Source organism: Aedes aegypti, chromosome 1, assembly GCF_002204515.2.
Source record: "Aedes aegypti strain LVP_AGWG chromosome 1, AaegL5.0 Primary Assembly, whole genome shotgun sequence".
NCBI classification, from domain to species: domain Eukaryota; kingdom Metazoa; phylum Arthropoda; class Insecta; order Diptera; family Culicidae; genus Aedes; species Aedes aegypti.
This window is the reverse complement of record NC_035107.1, coordinates 260355588-260372145: the sequence shown is the minus strand read 5'-3', so window position 1 is coordinate 260372145 and position 16558 is coordinate 260355588. Positions and strand designations below refer to the sequence as shown.

Here is a 16558-nt window from a genome sequence, read left to right as displayed (position 1 = left end):
ATGAGCGTGAGCTTATCGATAAGAAGCAGATTTTTGTTACTCAGTATATTTTCTCTCAACAATAAGTTCATCCTTCTTCATTTTAGTTGACTCACTTCCCCAAGCCTATTAGCATTCAGGGCAGTGAATGATTAAAAATCAACTTATCGTTTAGGTAAAGTGTACTGTACAAGTTGAAACTTCGATAAGTTATCGTTACTACCACTTGACGTTTAAACGATATTAAACGTTTTCTTTCAGATATTTAGTTCATCCGCATTCATTTTCGATGAACTTTCTCCTCTAGTCCAAGTGAACTAGGCTAAGAGAAAAGGCGCACCTAAATGCGTTGATAAAACGATTTTTTTTTAATATAACCTACTTCTTCTTAACGATCATTCTTATTTATCCACTTCTACGTTTTTTTTTGGGTAAAAAATCCGGTTTCTTCCTTTCTTGTTCGACAGTTAAACGATAAGTAAAGCAATTCATGCACGGAGCACTCTCACTCAATTCGACTCTTCAAAAGGATAACCATAATTTTGCTCAACTGACATACAGCTCTCAGTAGGTAGTTTTCCATTGACAACAGCGAAAAAATCAACTCAGTGTCAAAAACTGTGTACCCAACGTTAGCTTTCGAAGTCTCCGTAGTAGATTAAAACTCGAAAGAACCCAAATTTGGCTTATTCCATGGACATTCCACTCTGGGTCGGTGCGTCTCTCTCTCTATTTTTGACAACATTGCTGTTGCGAGAGCGGCAAAACAGCCCAACCATGGGTAAAAACTAATTGCAGATTACTCAATTTAGAGTTAAAAGAACCTATTTTTTGAGGAGCCTGATTTCGCCATGTAAGGAAATAATCTGGTTCCAATCTTTTATGTTTGACAGTTAAACGATAAGTACGGTTATCAAACTTATCGATCAATTGTCAAACACAACAAATAAATTGCATTTTTTCTCAAAAGGCTAGAAAAGAATTGACTGTTAAACGATAAGTACGATTACCAAACTTATCGATCAAATGTCAAATTCAACAAATGAATTGCTTTCTTTCTCAAAGAGCTAGAAAAGAGTTTTCATCGAATCGTTTGAAAAAAGAGTATATTTTTCAAGAAACGATAAGGTTATCCTCATAAATTCGCTCCCATGGACCCATAAAAGAAGCGACAAATGACCGATTTCCAACCACCAACGACACGAGTTTGTGTGAACAACCTTTAAACTTTGTCTCCTATCGACTTCCAATAGCAACGTTGACACTTGAACCACGCACTTGACCGGTTATCGTTTGTTTTCAAGAGCAACACGTGTCATGTTTCGAAGCCACAACTACAGAGCTCTGATGATGGCGACCACCCTTTGGGTTGAGTAAACGATCCATTTCTCTCAACGGAAAATGGAATCCATAATCTTCCATCGATGACGGAGCCGATATGCTAATGACACTTTTCCATCTAATTTCCCTTCGCCGTCCAGCGGACGACAATTTGTTTACAAAACAAACTAAGCTCGGGGAACTGCTTGGGCGGCTGTTTACGAAATATAGGTTGTAGTTTTACTACGTAGTAAGTGGAGACTATTTTTAGACGCTTTTGGATGAGGGTTGTGGGTAGCTGTCAAGCTTAGAAACATCCATCTAGACGGGAATGGGACCAGTTGACGTCTCCGATAGGACGTCGTTTTCATAAATTAACGCGGTCATGCAAGTTCAGTGGACGTCAACAGAGCTCGGGCTTTGACATTGAACCTTGAATTAATAGCAGAGTAGAAAAGGAACGTACATTTCTATGAGTTTCTCGTCGAATTAATAAAATTGAGTGAGTGAAATTAGATGGGATTTAGGGATAAATATATGATGATAACACAAATGATATTTTGGCAACACTGCTGTCAGATTCAGCGTCGCCAAATTAAACATTTTTCAATTCATTTGTTTGACACAAGTTATCCTTTCAGAAATGAACTAATCGAAAGATTGATTAGAACGCTCCAAAACGTCATAGTCACACAATTCGCTGTTTGCAAACAAACTACGACGACCTTGAAAACCGTAAACTATTTGTGGAAATTACCCACCAGAAGTTACTCAACGGTTTCCGCGTAGTCATGAATCGCACAAAGTTCGCAAAAGTTCTGCGCTCTATTTAGCTACGTTTCAACCGATTGACGGCTTGTCCAAACAACTAGTTTGTTATTCGACGGGGATGACTCCCATATTCGAGTAAGCAATGATGGTGCAAGATTTATGGCGCTACGATCGAACGAGCCTCCGCAGATCGATGGTAATTGAATACAAAAATAGCTGTGGTTCAAATTTGATCAATCTTAGTGGCGATCGATCGTTTCGAAAACATTCAACGAGTAGCGTAAAACTGTCATGTTCTCAGCTACCTTGAGGAGTGGGAACAGGTTTATTTGTTTTCTACAATGATTGATGAAAAATATTTAGTCCATACGAAAACTGCGACTTGTTTTGTCGTATTCTTGAAGGATTCTTCTGATTCTTCTGATTCATCTGATTCTTCTGATTCTTCTGAGTCTTCTGGTTCTTCTGATTCTTCTGATTCTTCTGATTCTTCTGATGCTTCTGATTTTTCTGATGCTTCTGATTCTTCCGATTCTTCTGATTCTTCTGATTCTTCTGATTCTTCTGATTGTTCTGATTCTTCTGATTCTTCTGATTCTTCTGATTCTTCTGATTCTTCTGATTCTTCTGATTCTTCTGACTCTTCTGATTCTTCTGAGTGTCCTCTCTTCAAGTGTCCCCTTCTTTAACTTATAAAATTCCAATACTTTGTCGTATTTGCCATACAAAACCGCGTCAAATAACGAAACATCATTTATTTAACACAACCCATGATTTGAATCCGTGGCATCTTACCTTGTGATGACGTTTAGTCCGTGCACACCGAGTTAACCTTATCAGCTCGCAAAAGTCGACGACGACGTCGACCTGCTTAACTGATTAGTTCTGATTTCATAACACTCAGGCACGGTTCGCCTGATGATAATCGTTCGCTCGCCAAAATAAACTGTCTCAAAGTCGTAACTTACCTGATTGTGACTGCTACTAAAACTATGATGAGGCCCACGAGGAGCATGGCAATGACAACTCCACATACCATATACAGGACATCGTTGGGAGCATCTGAAAGAGGAGGGAGGAAAAGACAACAAATCAGTCCGATAATCAATCATGATCCATTTTTTTTGGGCTTGACGGCGAACGTTGGAAGACAAAAGCAAAAACAATGTCAAACACTGTTTTGGTTTGACGGTGATTTTCGGCGCAGCTCGGATATATAACTAGGTAAAAGTTTACTTATTAGATGAAATACCAAGAAATTGGAGAGTTGAATTAAAAAAAAATGAAGGCCAAAAAGTTTGTAAATAAAAATATAGAACTTTTTAATTTTTTTTATTTAAACGACATTCTATTGACGAGTTTCAAAGTACATTCAGGTTCTTTGAAACAACTGAGGGACAAACTTTCAGCTGGGCCTTACTGGAAACTTGTAAAATTGTGCACGATGAACTGAAATCATCAAACAAAGTTTTAGAATTCGTAACAAATCCAGTATTCGAATATATTTCAAATTCATTGTCATCAAATCAGTAGAATATTAATTTGCAAAAACAAAAACCTTCAATGTGTTTTATCTAGGCAGAAGACGTATCTCAGGCTATTATCATATAATGAGTTGATATTTTATCTAGTAAGAGATGCTGATAACCGGATAAAACCGATTTGAACCGATTGAAATTTAGTAAACTTCCTTTCAAACCACTCGATTAACATGACATCGTACAATTACATGCATTGTTATTGATCATCCAACAACGCTGCAGCACCGTGTAATTCCCGGTGGTTACAACGCGAATCAGGAAACCACCAACCAACTTCGTTCAGAATTTTCAGCACCAAACCGGTTCGGGTTACGGATTGTCCCTTGTTTCTGGTTTCACCTAGCCGGGAACCGCCGCAAACAGCAACAATCCACCCGCGCCGCAGCGGCTTAAGATCTCATTAGCTTGCAGCTTCTTGTCTGTCACACAAACAGATAATTAAACTGAAAGGAAAGGTTATCTGCTCATACTGGAATCAAAATGGTATATTTAATCGAGAAAACTAAAAAAAAAAATCCTTTAATCAACCACTGTATTTATTAGCTTGACCACAATATTCATTTTTTTGTCACAACTGATACAACATTTTTCGGTGTCTAAAATCTGTCTTGTCTACAACGTTATATATTTTCATTTTGATAACTTCATACACTTCTTCTTTAATAAGTTTTTTGTGGAAAAACTTAAATTTACTATTTTTGTATTAATGTAATATAATTTAAATTGATCAAATGACTCGAAGTATATTTTAGCGAACAAATTTAAGCGCTGAGAAAACAAGCACAGTGGCAAAAAATCCATTTTTTTTTTTGAAATTTAAATAAATTTGGTGTTATCCAATCATGATAGATTAGTCAAATATTTGTCATTATAAAATTTGAATTTCACTTATATGAGTAATGAATAGAAGTAAAAGTTACAGAATACCTCATCACGACTGAATTTTTTGTCCCCTTTAGGTAGATAGCTCAACTTTTTTTCCCTCTACAAAATCCCCAACAGACACGGTTGAATGAGGAGCGTTTACGTTACGCGATGATTCCCCGAGCGAGCAGCGTCTGTCGGCTGGTGGTGATTGAAAGACGATTTTTTTTTTAACCAATTCGCATCATAAAACAACAACCGGTAAGTAAACCCACGCACCCCAACTGCGGTCCGGTATTCAAACAAACGTTTTTTTTTTTCGAAGGAAGCGCAACCAAACAACGCTCTCGTTGACCCTTTAATAGCCACCCTCGCGTTTAGATGGGGTAGAATTAGGATTTTTGGCTTGTAAGAAAATATAAAACAAATTTTTTGAATAATATTTTACATCAAACCAGTTGTATTTGTTAAACATATAATATAAATGATTTAAAAGAAAAAATACAAAAAATCGAATTTTCAAGAAGAGTTGTATAAAATAAATAAAATTATTTTCAAAAAAAGGTAACCAGAAGAAGTCTTTTAGAAAAAAAACAAGAAGAGATAAAACTGTTTAAGAAAGGTACGAAGAAAAAAAATGCAACTCTAGATGCGAACAACGATATTTCAAACGAAAATAAAAAATCGGGTATTAAATGGTCGTGCCGTACCTGCACAGATTTGCGTCCAGAACAACGAGAGTCAGTCGATTGCTGCAGATTTGGATTACGCGGGCGGAAAAACGTAACGGCAAAGGATTTCCTCTAACTGTAGTGTGCGTAGTATTTGTATAAGAATTGATTTTTTTTTCTCGGCAGAATCAGTTCCACCCACCGGTCTCGTGTACCATCAGCGGGTAATAAGACAGTCCGACTAGTTTGAGGAAGATAAACGACGCCTCCGCGCCTTAGTCCACAGTGGAGACCATGACGTCGGCTTCGTAAAAATGGAAACTGCACAGCGGTACTGATCGGGATTTTTGCGGGAAACGGTTTAACGAGAAACATAAACGTTTTTTATGGGCGCACTGGAAGAAGAGTCAAGACGGGAGATGGAATCATCGCGCCAGTCAGAATGGTTTGTTTTATATTACTGGGAAAACACACTCGTTTAATGTCGGGTTCACGTGTCGTGCAATTACAGAGGAGAGATGTAATAAGAAAACAAGAAATTTCAAATATTTATTAGTTACTACTAAAAGACTAGAAGACTATAAGACTAGAACACTAGAAGACTAGAAGACTAGAAGACTAGAAGACTAGGAAACTAGAAAACTAGAAGACTAGAAGACTAGAAGAATAGAAGACTAGAAGACTAGAAGAATTGAAGACTAGAAGACTAGAATATTAGAAGACTAAAAGATTAGGAAACTAGAAGACTAGAAGACTAGAAGACTAGAAGATTAGAAGACTAGAAGACTAGAAGATTGGAATACTAGAAGACTAGAAGACTAGGAAACTAGAAAACTAGAAGACCAGAAGCCTAGGAGACTAGAAGACTAGAAAACTAGAAGACAAGACGACTAGGAGACTACAAGACTAGAAGACTAGAACACTAGAAGACTAGAAGAATTGCAGACTAGAAGACTAGACGACTAGGAGACTAGAAGACTAGAAAACAAGAAGACAAGACGACTAGGAGACTACAAGACTAGAAGACAAGAAGACTAGAAGACTAGAAGACTAGAATACTAGAAGACTAGAGGACTAGGAAACTAGAAAACTAGAAGACTAGGAGATCATAAGACTAGATGATATAAGACAAAACAAACTAGAAGACTAGAAAAACAGAAATAAGGAGACTTGAGGTCTAGAAGACTAGAAGACGAGAAGACCAAAAGACAAGAAGCCTAGAAGACTAGAAGGCTAGAAGTCTAGAAGACATGAAGACTAGAAAACCGGAAGACCAGAAGTTTAGAAGACTAAAAGGCTAAAAGACTGGGAGACTATAAGACTGGAAGGCTAGAAAACTATGAGACTAGAGGACTAGAAGACTGGAAAACTAGAAAACTGGAAGACTGGAAGATTTGAAGACTGGAAGACCAGAAGACTAGCAGACTAGCAGACTAGAAAAACAGAAGACTAGAAGACTAGAAGACTAGAAGACTAGCAGGCTAGAAAAACAGAAGACTAGAAGACTATAAGACTAGAAGACTAGAAGATAAGAATATAAGAAGACAAATATACTAGAAGAGTAAAAGACTAAAAGACTAGAAGAATTGAAAACCAGAAGAATCAGAAGAATCAGAAGAATCAGAAGAATCAGAAGAATCAGAAGAATCAGAAGAATCAGAAGAATCAGAAGAATCAGAAGAATCAGAAGAATCAGAAGAATCAGAAGAATCAGAAGAATCAGAAGAATCAGAAGAATCAGAAGAATCAGAAGAATCAGAAGAATCAGAAGAATCAGAAGAATCAGAAGAATCAGAAGAATCAGAAGAATCAGAGAACCAGAAGAATCAGAAGAATCAGAAGAATCAGAAGAATCAGAAGAATCAGAAGAACCAGAAGAATCAGAAGAATCAGAAGAATCAGAAGAATCAGAAGAATCAGAAGAATCAGAAGAATCAGAATAATCAGAAGAATCAGATGAATCAGAAGAATCAGAAGAATCAGAAAAATCAGAAGAATCAGAAGAATCAGAAGAATCAGAAGAATCAGAAGAATCAGAAGAATCAGAAGAATCAGAAGAATCAGAAGAATCAGAAGAATCAGAAGAATCAGAAGAATCAGAAGAATCAGAAGAATCAGAAGAATCAGAAGAATCAGAAGAATCAGAAGAATCAGAAGAATCAGAAGAATCAGAAGAATCAGAAGAATCAGAAGAATCAGAAGAATCAGAAGAATCAGAAGAATCAGAAGAATCAGAAGAATCAGAAGCATCAGAAGAATCAGAAGAATCAGAAGACTAGAAAACTAGAAGACTAGAAGATTAGAAGAGAAGAAGATTAGAAGAGAAGTAGACTAGAAGACTAGACGACTAGAAGAGTGAAAGACTAGAAAAGTAAAAGACTAGAATGCTAGAAAACTAGAGAACTAGAAGACTAGGAGACTAAAAGACAAGAAAACAGGAAGATTCGAAGACTAGAAGACTAGGAGATTAGAAGACTTAACCTAGAACACTAGACGACTAGAAGACTAGAAGACTAGAAGACTAAAAGACTAGAAGACTATAAGACTATAAGACTAGAAGACTAGAAGACTAGAAGACTGGAAGACTAGAAGACTAGAAGACTAGAAGACTGGAAGAATAAAAGACTAGAAGACTAGAGACTAGAACATTAGAAGATTAGAAGACGAGAAGACTTAAAAAAAAGACTAGAAGACTGCTAGTCTAGAAGAATAGGATATTAGAAGACTAGAAAACTAGAAGACTAGAAGACTAGAAAACTTGAAGACTAGAAGACTAGAAGACTAGAAGACTAGAAAACTTGAAGATAAGAAGCCTAGAAGACTTTGAAAACAAAACTAGAAAACTAGAAGACTAGAAGCCCAGAAGACTAGAAGACTACAAGATTTGCAAGACTTGAAGACTATAAGACTAGAAGACTATGAGTCTTGGAGACTAGAAAACTAGAAGACTAGAAGACTAGAAGACCAAAAGACTTCATTTCATTGTTATCAAACAATATATCGAACGGTTCATTCAGGAAGCAAATAAATCATTCAAAAGCTCAACCCCTTCGCTTAAATCAAAACAATGCTTAGAGACACTATTTCTGTCGATACCATCAACACAAATTTAGGTCACCGAATTCAACGACGACGGCCAGCCAGACTAAACATAGACACTTTCTGATGCCGGATTCACCATCCACACCACCTGTGCCGATTTGACCAAGCTATCGCTCCCATTTGGTAGCTTCATTTGATCATCCATCATCATAGCGAGCGAAACCACTCATCATGTGACGTTACGAAGGGCATCGAGCTTCGCGCCGCCAAGACACTTGTTGCCATCGGTTACGTTTACAGAACAGGAAGACAGCGTGACAGGGTCTACCAGAGCAAGAAAGCAACTACCAGAAGTAACGAGGTGCGATACGATTTACAATATTAATAAAGTTCACTTCATCAGCAGGCGGTGAACCGCAACCGTAACCAAGGTTACCAAGCCGTACTGAACTTGGCGAAGTGGCGGCCAACCCGTGTAGTAGTAATACCCTGTAATGCCGAACCCGTCGTCGCCTTAGCCCGACTGCCTGGCTGCTACAAATAACTTTTTGAAGGTTACTATGGTAATTATTTAAAGGGTAGTTTTTATTAGATTTCGTTAAATTTATACAGAGCAAAAATGGGAGAAAATTCACGATTTCTCTGAACGTAAGGCGTTTGTCAAACTCAATAATCTGTTTGCCACCTTTGTCCATCTCCAAGCTTCCCAGCAAGACGAATGCATCTCAATTTCTCACAACGAAAGCCGGCCCATACTGTTGGATACGGTCACTTTCCCTGCCGTAGCTATTGTCAGATTGCCAACCGACTGACGTTAAATGGTAGTGTGGCGAGAGAATGGCACTATAATCGAGCAGATGGTTTCAATTTCTAGCCCTAGGGAAATTGGTTGCGCCGTCGCATCTGCCTGCCAGTAGTGCGGCAAAAAGCAAAAGTCATGGTCCCCATACGGGATCGAGTTGCTACATTTGGCCACCGGCGGCCGATTTCGAGGGTGGAATTTTCCTCTGTTACCTTTGTAGATTTGCAAAGGTGAGGTGAAGGTGAATAAACAGTGAGCGGTATTGTAATCGCGGGGATGGATCAGCTGCCGTAACGGTTGGCGCCAAAACTGGGTCAGTTTGACGACGTGGGTGCATTTGTGGGGTGGACAATGATGCCAAGTGGTCATTAGCGAATTGCATTAGAATCTTCTACTTGACTTTCAATTTACTGGTCTTCTTGTCTTCACGTGTTCACGTTTCCTAGTTTTTTCATCTTGTAGTCTTCTAGCCATCTAGTTTTATTGTATTTTAATCTTCTATTCCTTTAGTCTTCTAGTTCTAGTGTTCTAGTCTAGTCTTCTAATGTTCTAGTGTTCAAGTCGTCTAGTCGTCTAGTCTTGTACTCTTCTAGTCCTCTAGTCTTCTTGTCTTCTACTCTTCTAGTCATTTAGTCTTCTAGTATTTTAATCTTCTAGTCCTCTAGTCTTCTAATTTTCTAGTGTTCTAGTGTTCAAGTCATCTAGTAGTCTTTTAGTCTTCTAATCTTGTAGTCTAGTCTTATAATCTTCTTGTCTTCTAGTCTTCTAGTCTTCTAGTCATCTAGTCTTCTAGTCTTTTAATCTTCTAGTCCTCTAGTCTTCTAATTTTCTAGTGTTCTAGTGTTCAAGTCAAGTAGTCTTCTAGTCTTCTAATCTTGTAGTCTAGTCTTATAATCTTCTTGTCCTTTAGTCATCTAGTCTTCTAGTCGTCTAGTCCTCTAGTCTTCTTGTCTTCTAATCTTCTAGTCTTCTTTCTGTGTCCATGGAGAGGAAATTTGACTAAAATTATTCAACAGCGTAAAACCCTCTCACTTCTTTGAACCAACCTTTGATCCCGCAAACACTAAACACTGGTTGCATTTTGCGTCTTAAAACAAGAACTCCCGGTCCATCCGGTTACGAAATCTTCCTCTCTTCCCGCAACCTTCGTTAAAAACATCAAACACAATTCATCTGGCCCACAAAACAAGCCAAACAATAACAACACGCAATCCACGAACCCGAGCACTTTGACACGTACGTAAATTCAAGCAAAACGACACGCGGCCGCTTCTGGTGGCGGCGGTTTGACGTCACAACAAGAGTTTGCTCTCCGCGCTTCGCCTTCCAAACTAAACCAACCAACAAAGTTTTAACAAAGTGGCGTTTTATTTTGTGACCATCAACAGATGGGTTTCATTTGTTGCAGGATTTCGTCACAAAATTTGGTGCCCGAAGAACTGAACTGACGCAGTAATTCAACAAGAGTTTTCAAGACTCAAAATGTAGGTTGAAACCTGATCGAAGATGTTGAACCCACGAATCTGACATGGGTACTTTCCCCGTCGCGCCACTTGTTCTCTAGGCAACGAGAATATCCATTACGGCAGTCAGTGATGGACTAGGACTAGACGACTAGACATACCCATCCAATCGCCTTTGGTAGTCTATTTTGGGGAGCTGGTACTGAGTTTCTAAGCGCGGCGCGGGTAAGTTTTGTCATATGATTGAGTTCAACTGGTGAGAAATAAGCCATGTGTTCTTGGGTTAAATTATTTTAAATTGTAGAAATCCAATAACCCAATGAAATATATCTACTTGAAAATGAGCGGGAATTCAATTACACCAAAGATGGATTTTCTAATGAAAACCTAGATATGGTAGCAGCACATTCGGAATTAGATTTAACTGGGTGGCAACGACGGGAAATACAAATATACACGGACATCAATCATTGGCGCGTTGTCTCCAATCAAGCTACTTCTGTGATAGATTCAAGCTTGGTATTCTCTCATGACTGTTTGATGTGATGGCGATTTTCCTTGTCCAGGGTTACCAGGTACAGTTCAAAGACGGTACAGTGTTTCACTGGGAGCTTTCATTGATATATGACGATTATGAAACGATTACCGCTACGGCTCTGACGATCCCTGTAAGCGAACTCACTAAACGACTACCAAATATCTGCCAGCCCTCCCCAAACTGGTTACGAGGTACTCCCGCTATCTGCATTACGATGTGATTGACCATTATCAGATGCCGCAATCATTCATCAAACACACGCTTCTACTGTTTTCAAACGAATGTCGCTCATCCCTGACATGGCTTAGACTACAACGACGACGATGACCGGGTCGACCGCGACACCGGGCCCACCTCTCTATGTCTCACTTAAGGGTAAGCGATATTTCGAATGATTCTGTTAAATCTGGACAAACATTTGAAAAGGGCCCAAGAGGTCTTGAGCCTTTTTTCAGGAACGTTGCTCTTGAGCCCTTTTTAGCCCGCCCACGCAAACTAACACTACTACCAGGAAGATCAATGTTAGCTCTTCCTGATAGTGGTATTGGTGAGCGAGATCAAGTTGAATGGGGCTCAACAGCGTCCTGCAAAGCCATTGTTTACCAATGTCGATGTGCCCTTTTGAAATGTTTGTCCAGAAATGACGATTTACAAAACAAAAATCAGGGGGCTGTGCATCTGCACTTCGTTTATGCTCTTGAACTCTGCGCAATCTGCCAGTGCTTTGCTCTTGCATGTTGAGCAGACTACCTTTTCATATTCTTCCGATTCTCTCGATTCGTCGTTCATCCTCTTCTCTCCTTCTCGCTTTCTTCTCCTCCTGACTTCACCCGGCGTCGAAGGTTGTCACCAGTACCGGATGGGGAGACGTCCGCACTGATGGTGCCCGCTCCGATGCTAGGCACTTCTCTCTGTCTCTTGTTTCGCTGTTCTTTTCGCCAGTTTCTCTGCAAGATAGGGCTCATTCACAAATTTCAGAGTGCTTCGTGAAGCCCAAGCAGGACAGTTCGATTTTGCGTCGTCCCTTCCCCAACCTCCAACTCCGTAGCACTTATGAGGGTGTCGCTGAGTCGGTGGCCTCTCATTAACCCGTTAACGCCCAAGGTATCTCACAATTGGATTTCAGCTCCGTTTTTGCTACTCATTGTCGTATTCCCATAAATTAAACCTTATTTCACCAAAAAATTTCAAGTCTATGGTGGGGATCCAAAAAAATTCTTGAAAGTGTGTCGTCCATATCTAGCTGTTCCATAAGTTTATTTTCGAGATTAATCAAATATATTTTCATGCAGTTCGACCCATTACAATGTAAACAACTTGGAAAAAACTGCTGGTGAGGGGAATTCATAAATTACGTCACGTACAGAAGAGGAAGGAGGGGGTTACAATGAAACGTGACTACCCATATAAAAATTGAAATCCATACAACAAGTGTGATATAGAGGAAAATTGAGGAGGATGAATATGGCAAAACTTTGTGTGACGTAATTTATGGACGTACCCTGATATAGAAATTGCAACATAAAGAATAAAAATTTCAGAGGCGAAAGGTGCATGCCAGAACTTAATCATTTAGTGACTTCAATTCAATTTTCTGCTCTACCACGTAAGTAAGATACAGACATACATACATTTCCATACATGTACATGTACAATAATGCACACTTAAATCATTTATACAAAAAAATTAAAATCTTACGTCAAATATTTTGATTTAGAAAAAAAAATTCAGATGTATCACAATAGTCTTCAAAAAGATTCTATAAAACTTGCCAGCTGATAATGAAAACATAACTATCAAAATATTTTTGCTGGGTCAAGTTATTAGTATACAATGTTACTCGGATCTGACAGCTATCGAAATTTATATTTGGCTATATTAGAATTTCGTTAGTGCTAATCAAAAGTTAGTCCTTCAGTCGATTGACAGTCAAATATTGCACTCCAACTATTACATGCTTTACAGACGTGAATATTTGAAGCCAACATTATTCGTCTATAACGTTGAAGTTACTGCATCACTGATGCATATGGTCTTATCCACCGATAGAACCGAATCCACGCGGTCCTAGATTTTGACACTAAAGCTGGCCAGAATACCTGGGGAGCATACGGACGCGTGCCCGCTCAAATGTTACAATTCTTGGACCGAGTGAGTTCAGCAAGGAAGGCTCTTTACTGCTACCTCAACGCGTCGCTGGTTCTAAAAAGTAAACAGTCATACATAACTACGACCAAACAATAGCGAAGGCGTAATCAATTTTCTCGAAAACATTCATTTTGGGAATTAAGTAGAATTTTCTGATAAAATTGGCAACAACGCACTGCAGTAGCGCGTAGTAAATAACTGCTTGCAAACAATATCTTTCAAGCGCATTTATTACCTGTAATTTTGCGAATCATAATTTTTACTTTTCCACGTTTCAGTCATAAAACTGCTTCTGTACTTAGGTTGCCGGCTATTCAATTTTACTCTCATTTGACAGCCGCCGTTCACCCTTGGAGTTCAGTTCATGGATGGATAAGTCAATTTGTCGGTTTTTTCGTTTTTCACTCCCTTCAAAAGATCAAAAGATCTAAATGGTGTCAAGGTTCATCTAAAAATGTAAGGAGCATTGCATCCGAAATAAGCGATTGTTGCTCGAATCGATAGTTAGTATCCATTGTTTTGATCTAGGCAGACCAATTTCTTATTGATTGTTTCCTTGATGTTTCACACATAAAAGCAATTCCCAGCTAATATGTTTTTTTTTGCGAAAATATCTCCTTTAGTTGATCATCGTTTTCGAAGATACCAAATTTTTCATCACTGGACTTCAATCTTGAGAACGACTTCCGAACTAAGGTTTTAGGCGAATAGCTTTCTATGGATTTGATCAGTGGACTGATATATAAGCGAATAAAATGTGTGCCCAGTAGTGACATTTAGGTGATTTCTAAAGTAATAAGTTTCCAGGCGAATAGGTCTCATTCAGTTCTCCAACTTTGTCAAAAACACTAACTTTGTAACCAATCTCTAGATTGAGTTAAAAGCAAATAATATGTTTGTCTACTAGCGCCACCTTGGGAGAATTTTTCAAACTACTATGTTTCTGGGCGAATAGATCCCATTCAGTTGAACACTTTTGTCGAAGATACCAATTTCGAGAGTTCGATTTTTTTCAGTCTCATCGCTGAACTGATATAAAAAAAAATATATTTGACCACTAGCGCCACATTGTGAGTGTTTTCTGAACTAATATGGTTTTAGGCGAATAGGATTCATTTAGTTGTTCAACATTGTCCATGACACAAACTTTGTATCTAATCACTTGACTGAGATATTAGCTAATGAAATCTTTGCCCACTAGCGCCATTTTGTGAGTGTTATAAGGTTTTATGTGACTAAGTATCATTTAGTTGTTCAACATTGTCGAAGACAACAATTTTGTATCTCATGACAGAACTGAGATGCAAGCAAATGCAATATTTGCCCACTAGCACAATATAGTGAATGTTTTCCGAACTAATAAGTTTTCGGGCGAATATATCTCATTCAGTTGAATACGTTTGTCGAAGACACCAATGTTGTATCTCATCACTGAACTGAGATATAAACAATCAATTTTGTATCTAATAACTGGACTGAGATACAAGCAAATAATATCTCTGCTCACTAGCGCCATATAGTGAGTGTTTTCCCAACTAATAAGTTTTCGGGTGACTAGATCTCATTCAGTTAAACACATTTGTCGAAGACACCAACGTTGTATATCATCACTGAACTGAGATATAAACAATCAAAATGTTCGACCATTAGCGCCATCTTTTGAGTGTTTTCCGAACAAATAAGGTTTTAGGTGAATAGTTCTCATTTAGTTGTTCAACATTGTCGTAGACACCATTTTTGTATCTCATAACTGGGCTAAGGTATAAGCAAATAAAGTGTTGGCTCACTAGCGCCATCTTGAGAGTGTTTTCCGAATTTATAAGGTTCTATGCGAATAGGTATTATTTAGTTGTTCAACTTTGTCGAAGACACCATTTTTGTATGTCATAACTGGACCATCTTGGGAATGTTTTCCGAATTTATAAGGTTCTATGCGAATAGGTGTTATTTAGTTGTTCAACTTTGTCGAAGACACCATTTTTGTATCTCATAACTGGGCTAAGGTATAAGAAAATAAAGTTTTGGCTCACTAGCGCCATCTTGGGAGTGTTTTCCGAATTTATAAGGTTCTATGCGAATAGGTATTATTTAGTTGTTCAACTTTGTCGAAGACACCATTTTTGTATCTCATAACTGGACTAAGATATAAGCAAATAAAGTTTTGGCTCACTAGCGCCATCTTGGGAATGTTTTCCGAATTTATAAGGTTCTATGCGAATAGGTGTTATTTAGTTGTTCAACTTTGTCGAAGACACCATTTTTGTATCTCATAACTGGACTAAGATATAAGCAAATAAAGTTTTGGCTCACTAGCGCCATCTTGGGAATGTTTTCCGAATTTATAAGGTTCTATGCGAATAGGTATTATTTAGTTATTCAACTTTGTCGAAGACACCAATTTTGTATCTCATCGCTGGACTGAGATATAAACGAAGCAAATATTTGTACGCTGGAAAGTTGTTTCATATGTTGCTTGTATATGCGACATTTGTTGGCGTCTGTGCGCCACCTGGTGAGTTAATTCTGAATTAAAATAGTTACCAAGTGGAAGCCAGCAGTCCTGTGATCAAGTTTGCAGAAGACAGTTTTCTCCTAATCCTCTTTATTTTCAAGATATTTGCACTACAAGTACTGTCCTATTTATAGGACGCTGGGCGTTCGGGGCTTCTGTCCTATTTTTAGGACGCTGGGCGGATATGGGTTAAGTAAGTGCTACATCAACATTTCCCTTCCCCTATCCCAAGTTACGATAAAGATGGGCGTGGCCGGGAATAGTGATATTCATGCTTTTAGTATTCTTGTTTATGATTTGAACAAGGTATACTCTCTTGCCTTGTTCCTGAAAGTAGTCAGGATGAGATTATTAAAAAGAAACATGAATGTTGCTAGTATCCAATCTACGAAGTATACCGTAACTACGCTAACGCTAACGCTAACGCTAAGATAGGGCTCATTCACAAATTTCATAACGCTAAAGGGGGTGGGTAGGTGTCCTCGTGGTGTTACGGATCATACAAAATTTATAAATCATTCATACAAAAAGTGTTACGAGGGGGTGGGTGGGTGTCGAAAATGGTCTTTCTTGGCGTTATGAAATTTGTGAATAAACCCATAGGCGTTATCACCACTACTATATTGTTCGCCAGATTCCAAAGGTTAGGATCGCTGACCATTTTGCTTACCATTCTGTATGCATTGAAGTCTTATCCAAAAGCAGCCGTCGCCATGCTTCGTTCCATGTTGAACCTCGGGCAATCGAAGACAACGTGTTCCGGCGTTTCTTCTCTCTCACTGCACACGGAACGGTGACAGCGCGTGGCCGAACCGATGCAAATACTGTTTGAAGCAACCGTGACATGATAGGAACTGTATCAGGTGGAAGTTCGCTTCGCTATGCTCCCTGTTTACCCAGGTCGAC

General features: G+C 38.6%; 1 protein-coding gene across 8 annotated transcripts in view; it reads right to left on the bottom strand.

Annotated features, from left to right (window-relative positions):
- LOC5576734 (myb-like protein A) overlaps positions 1-16558 on the bottom strand; it is a 571099-nt gene that overhangs the window by 96136 nt on the left and 458405 nt on the right. For all 8 annotated transcript variants that reach the window (XM_021837660.1, XM_021837661.1, XM_021837662.1 and 5 more), the window contains one exon: positions 3039-3132. In XM_021837660.1, the coding sequence (XP_021693352.1) occupies positions 3039-3132 (94 nt within the window). The remainder of the gene's footprint in view (positions 1-3038; positions 3133-16558) is intronic.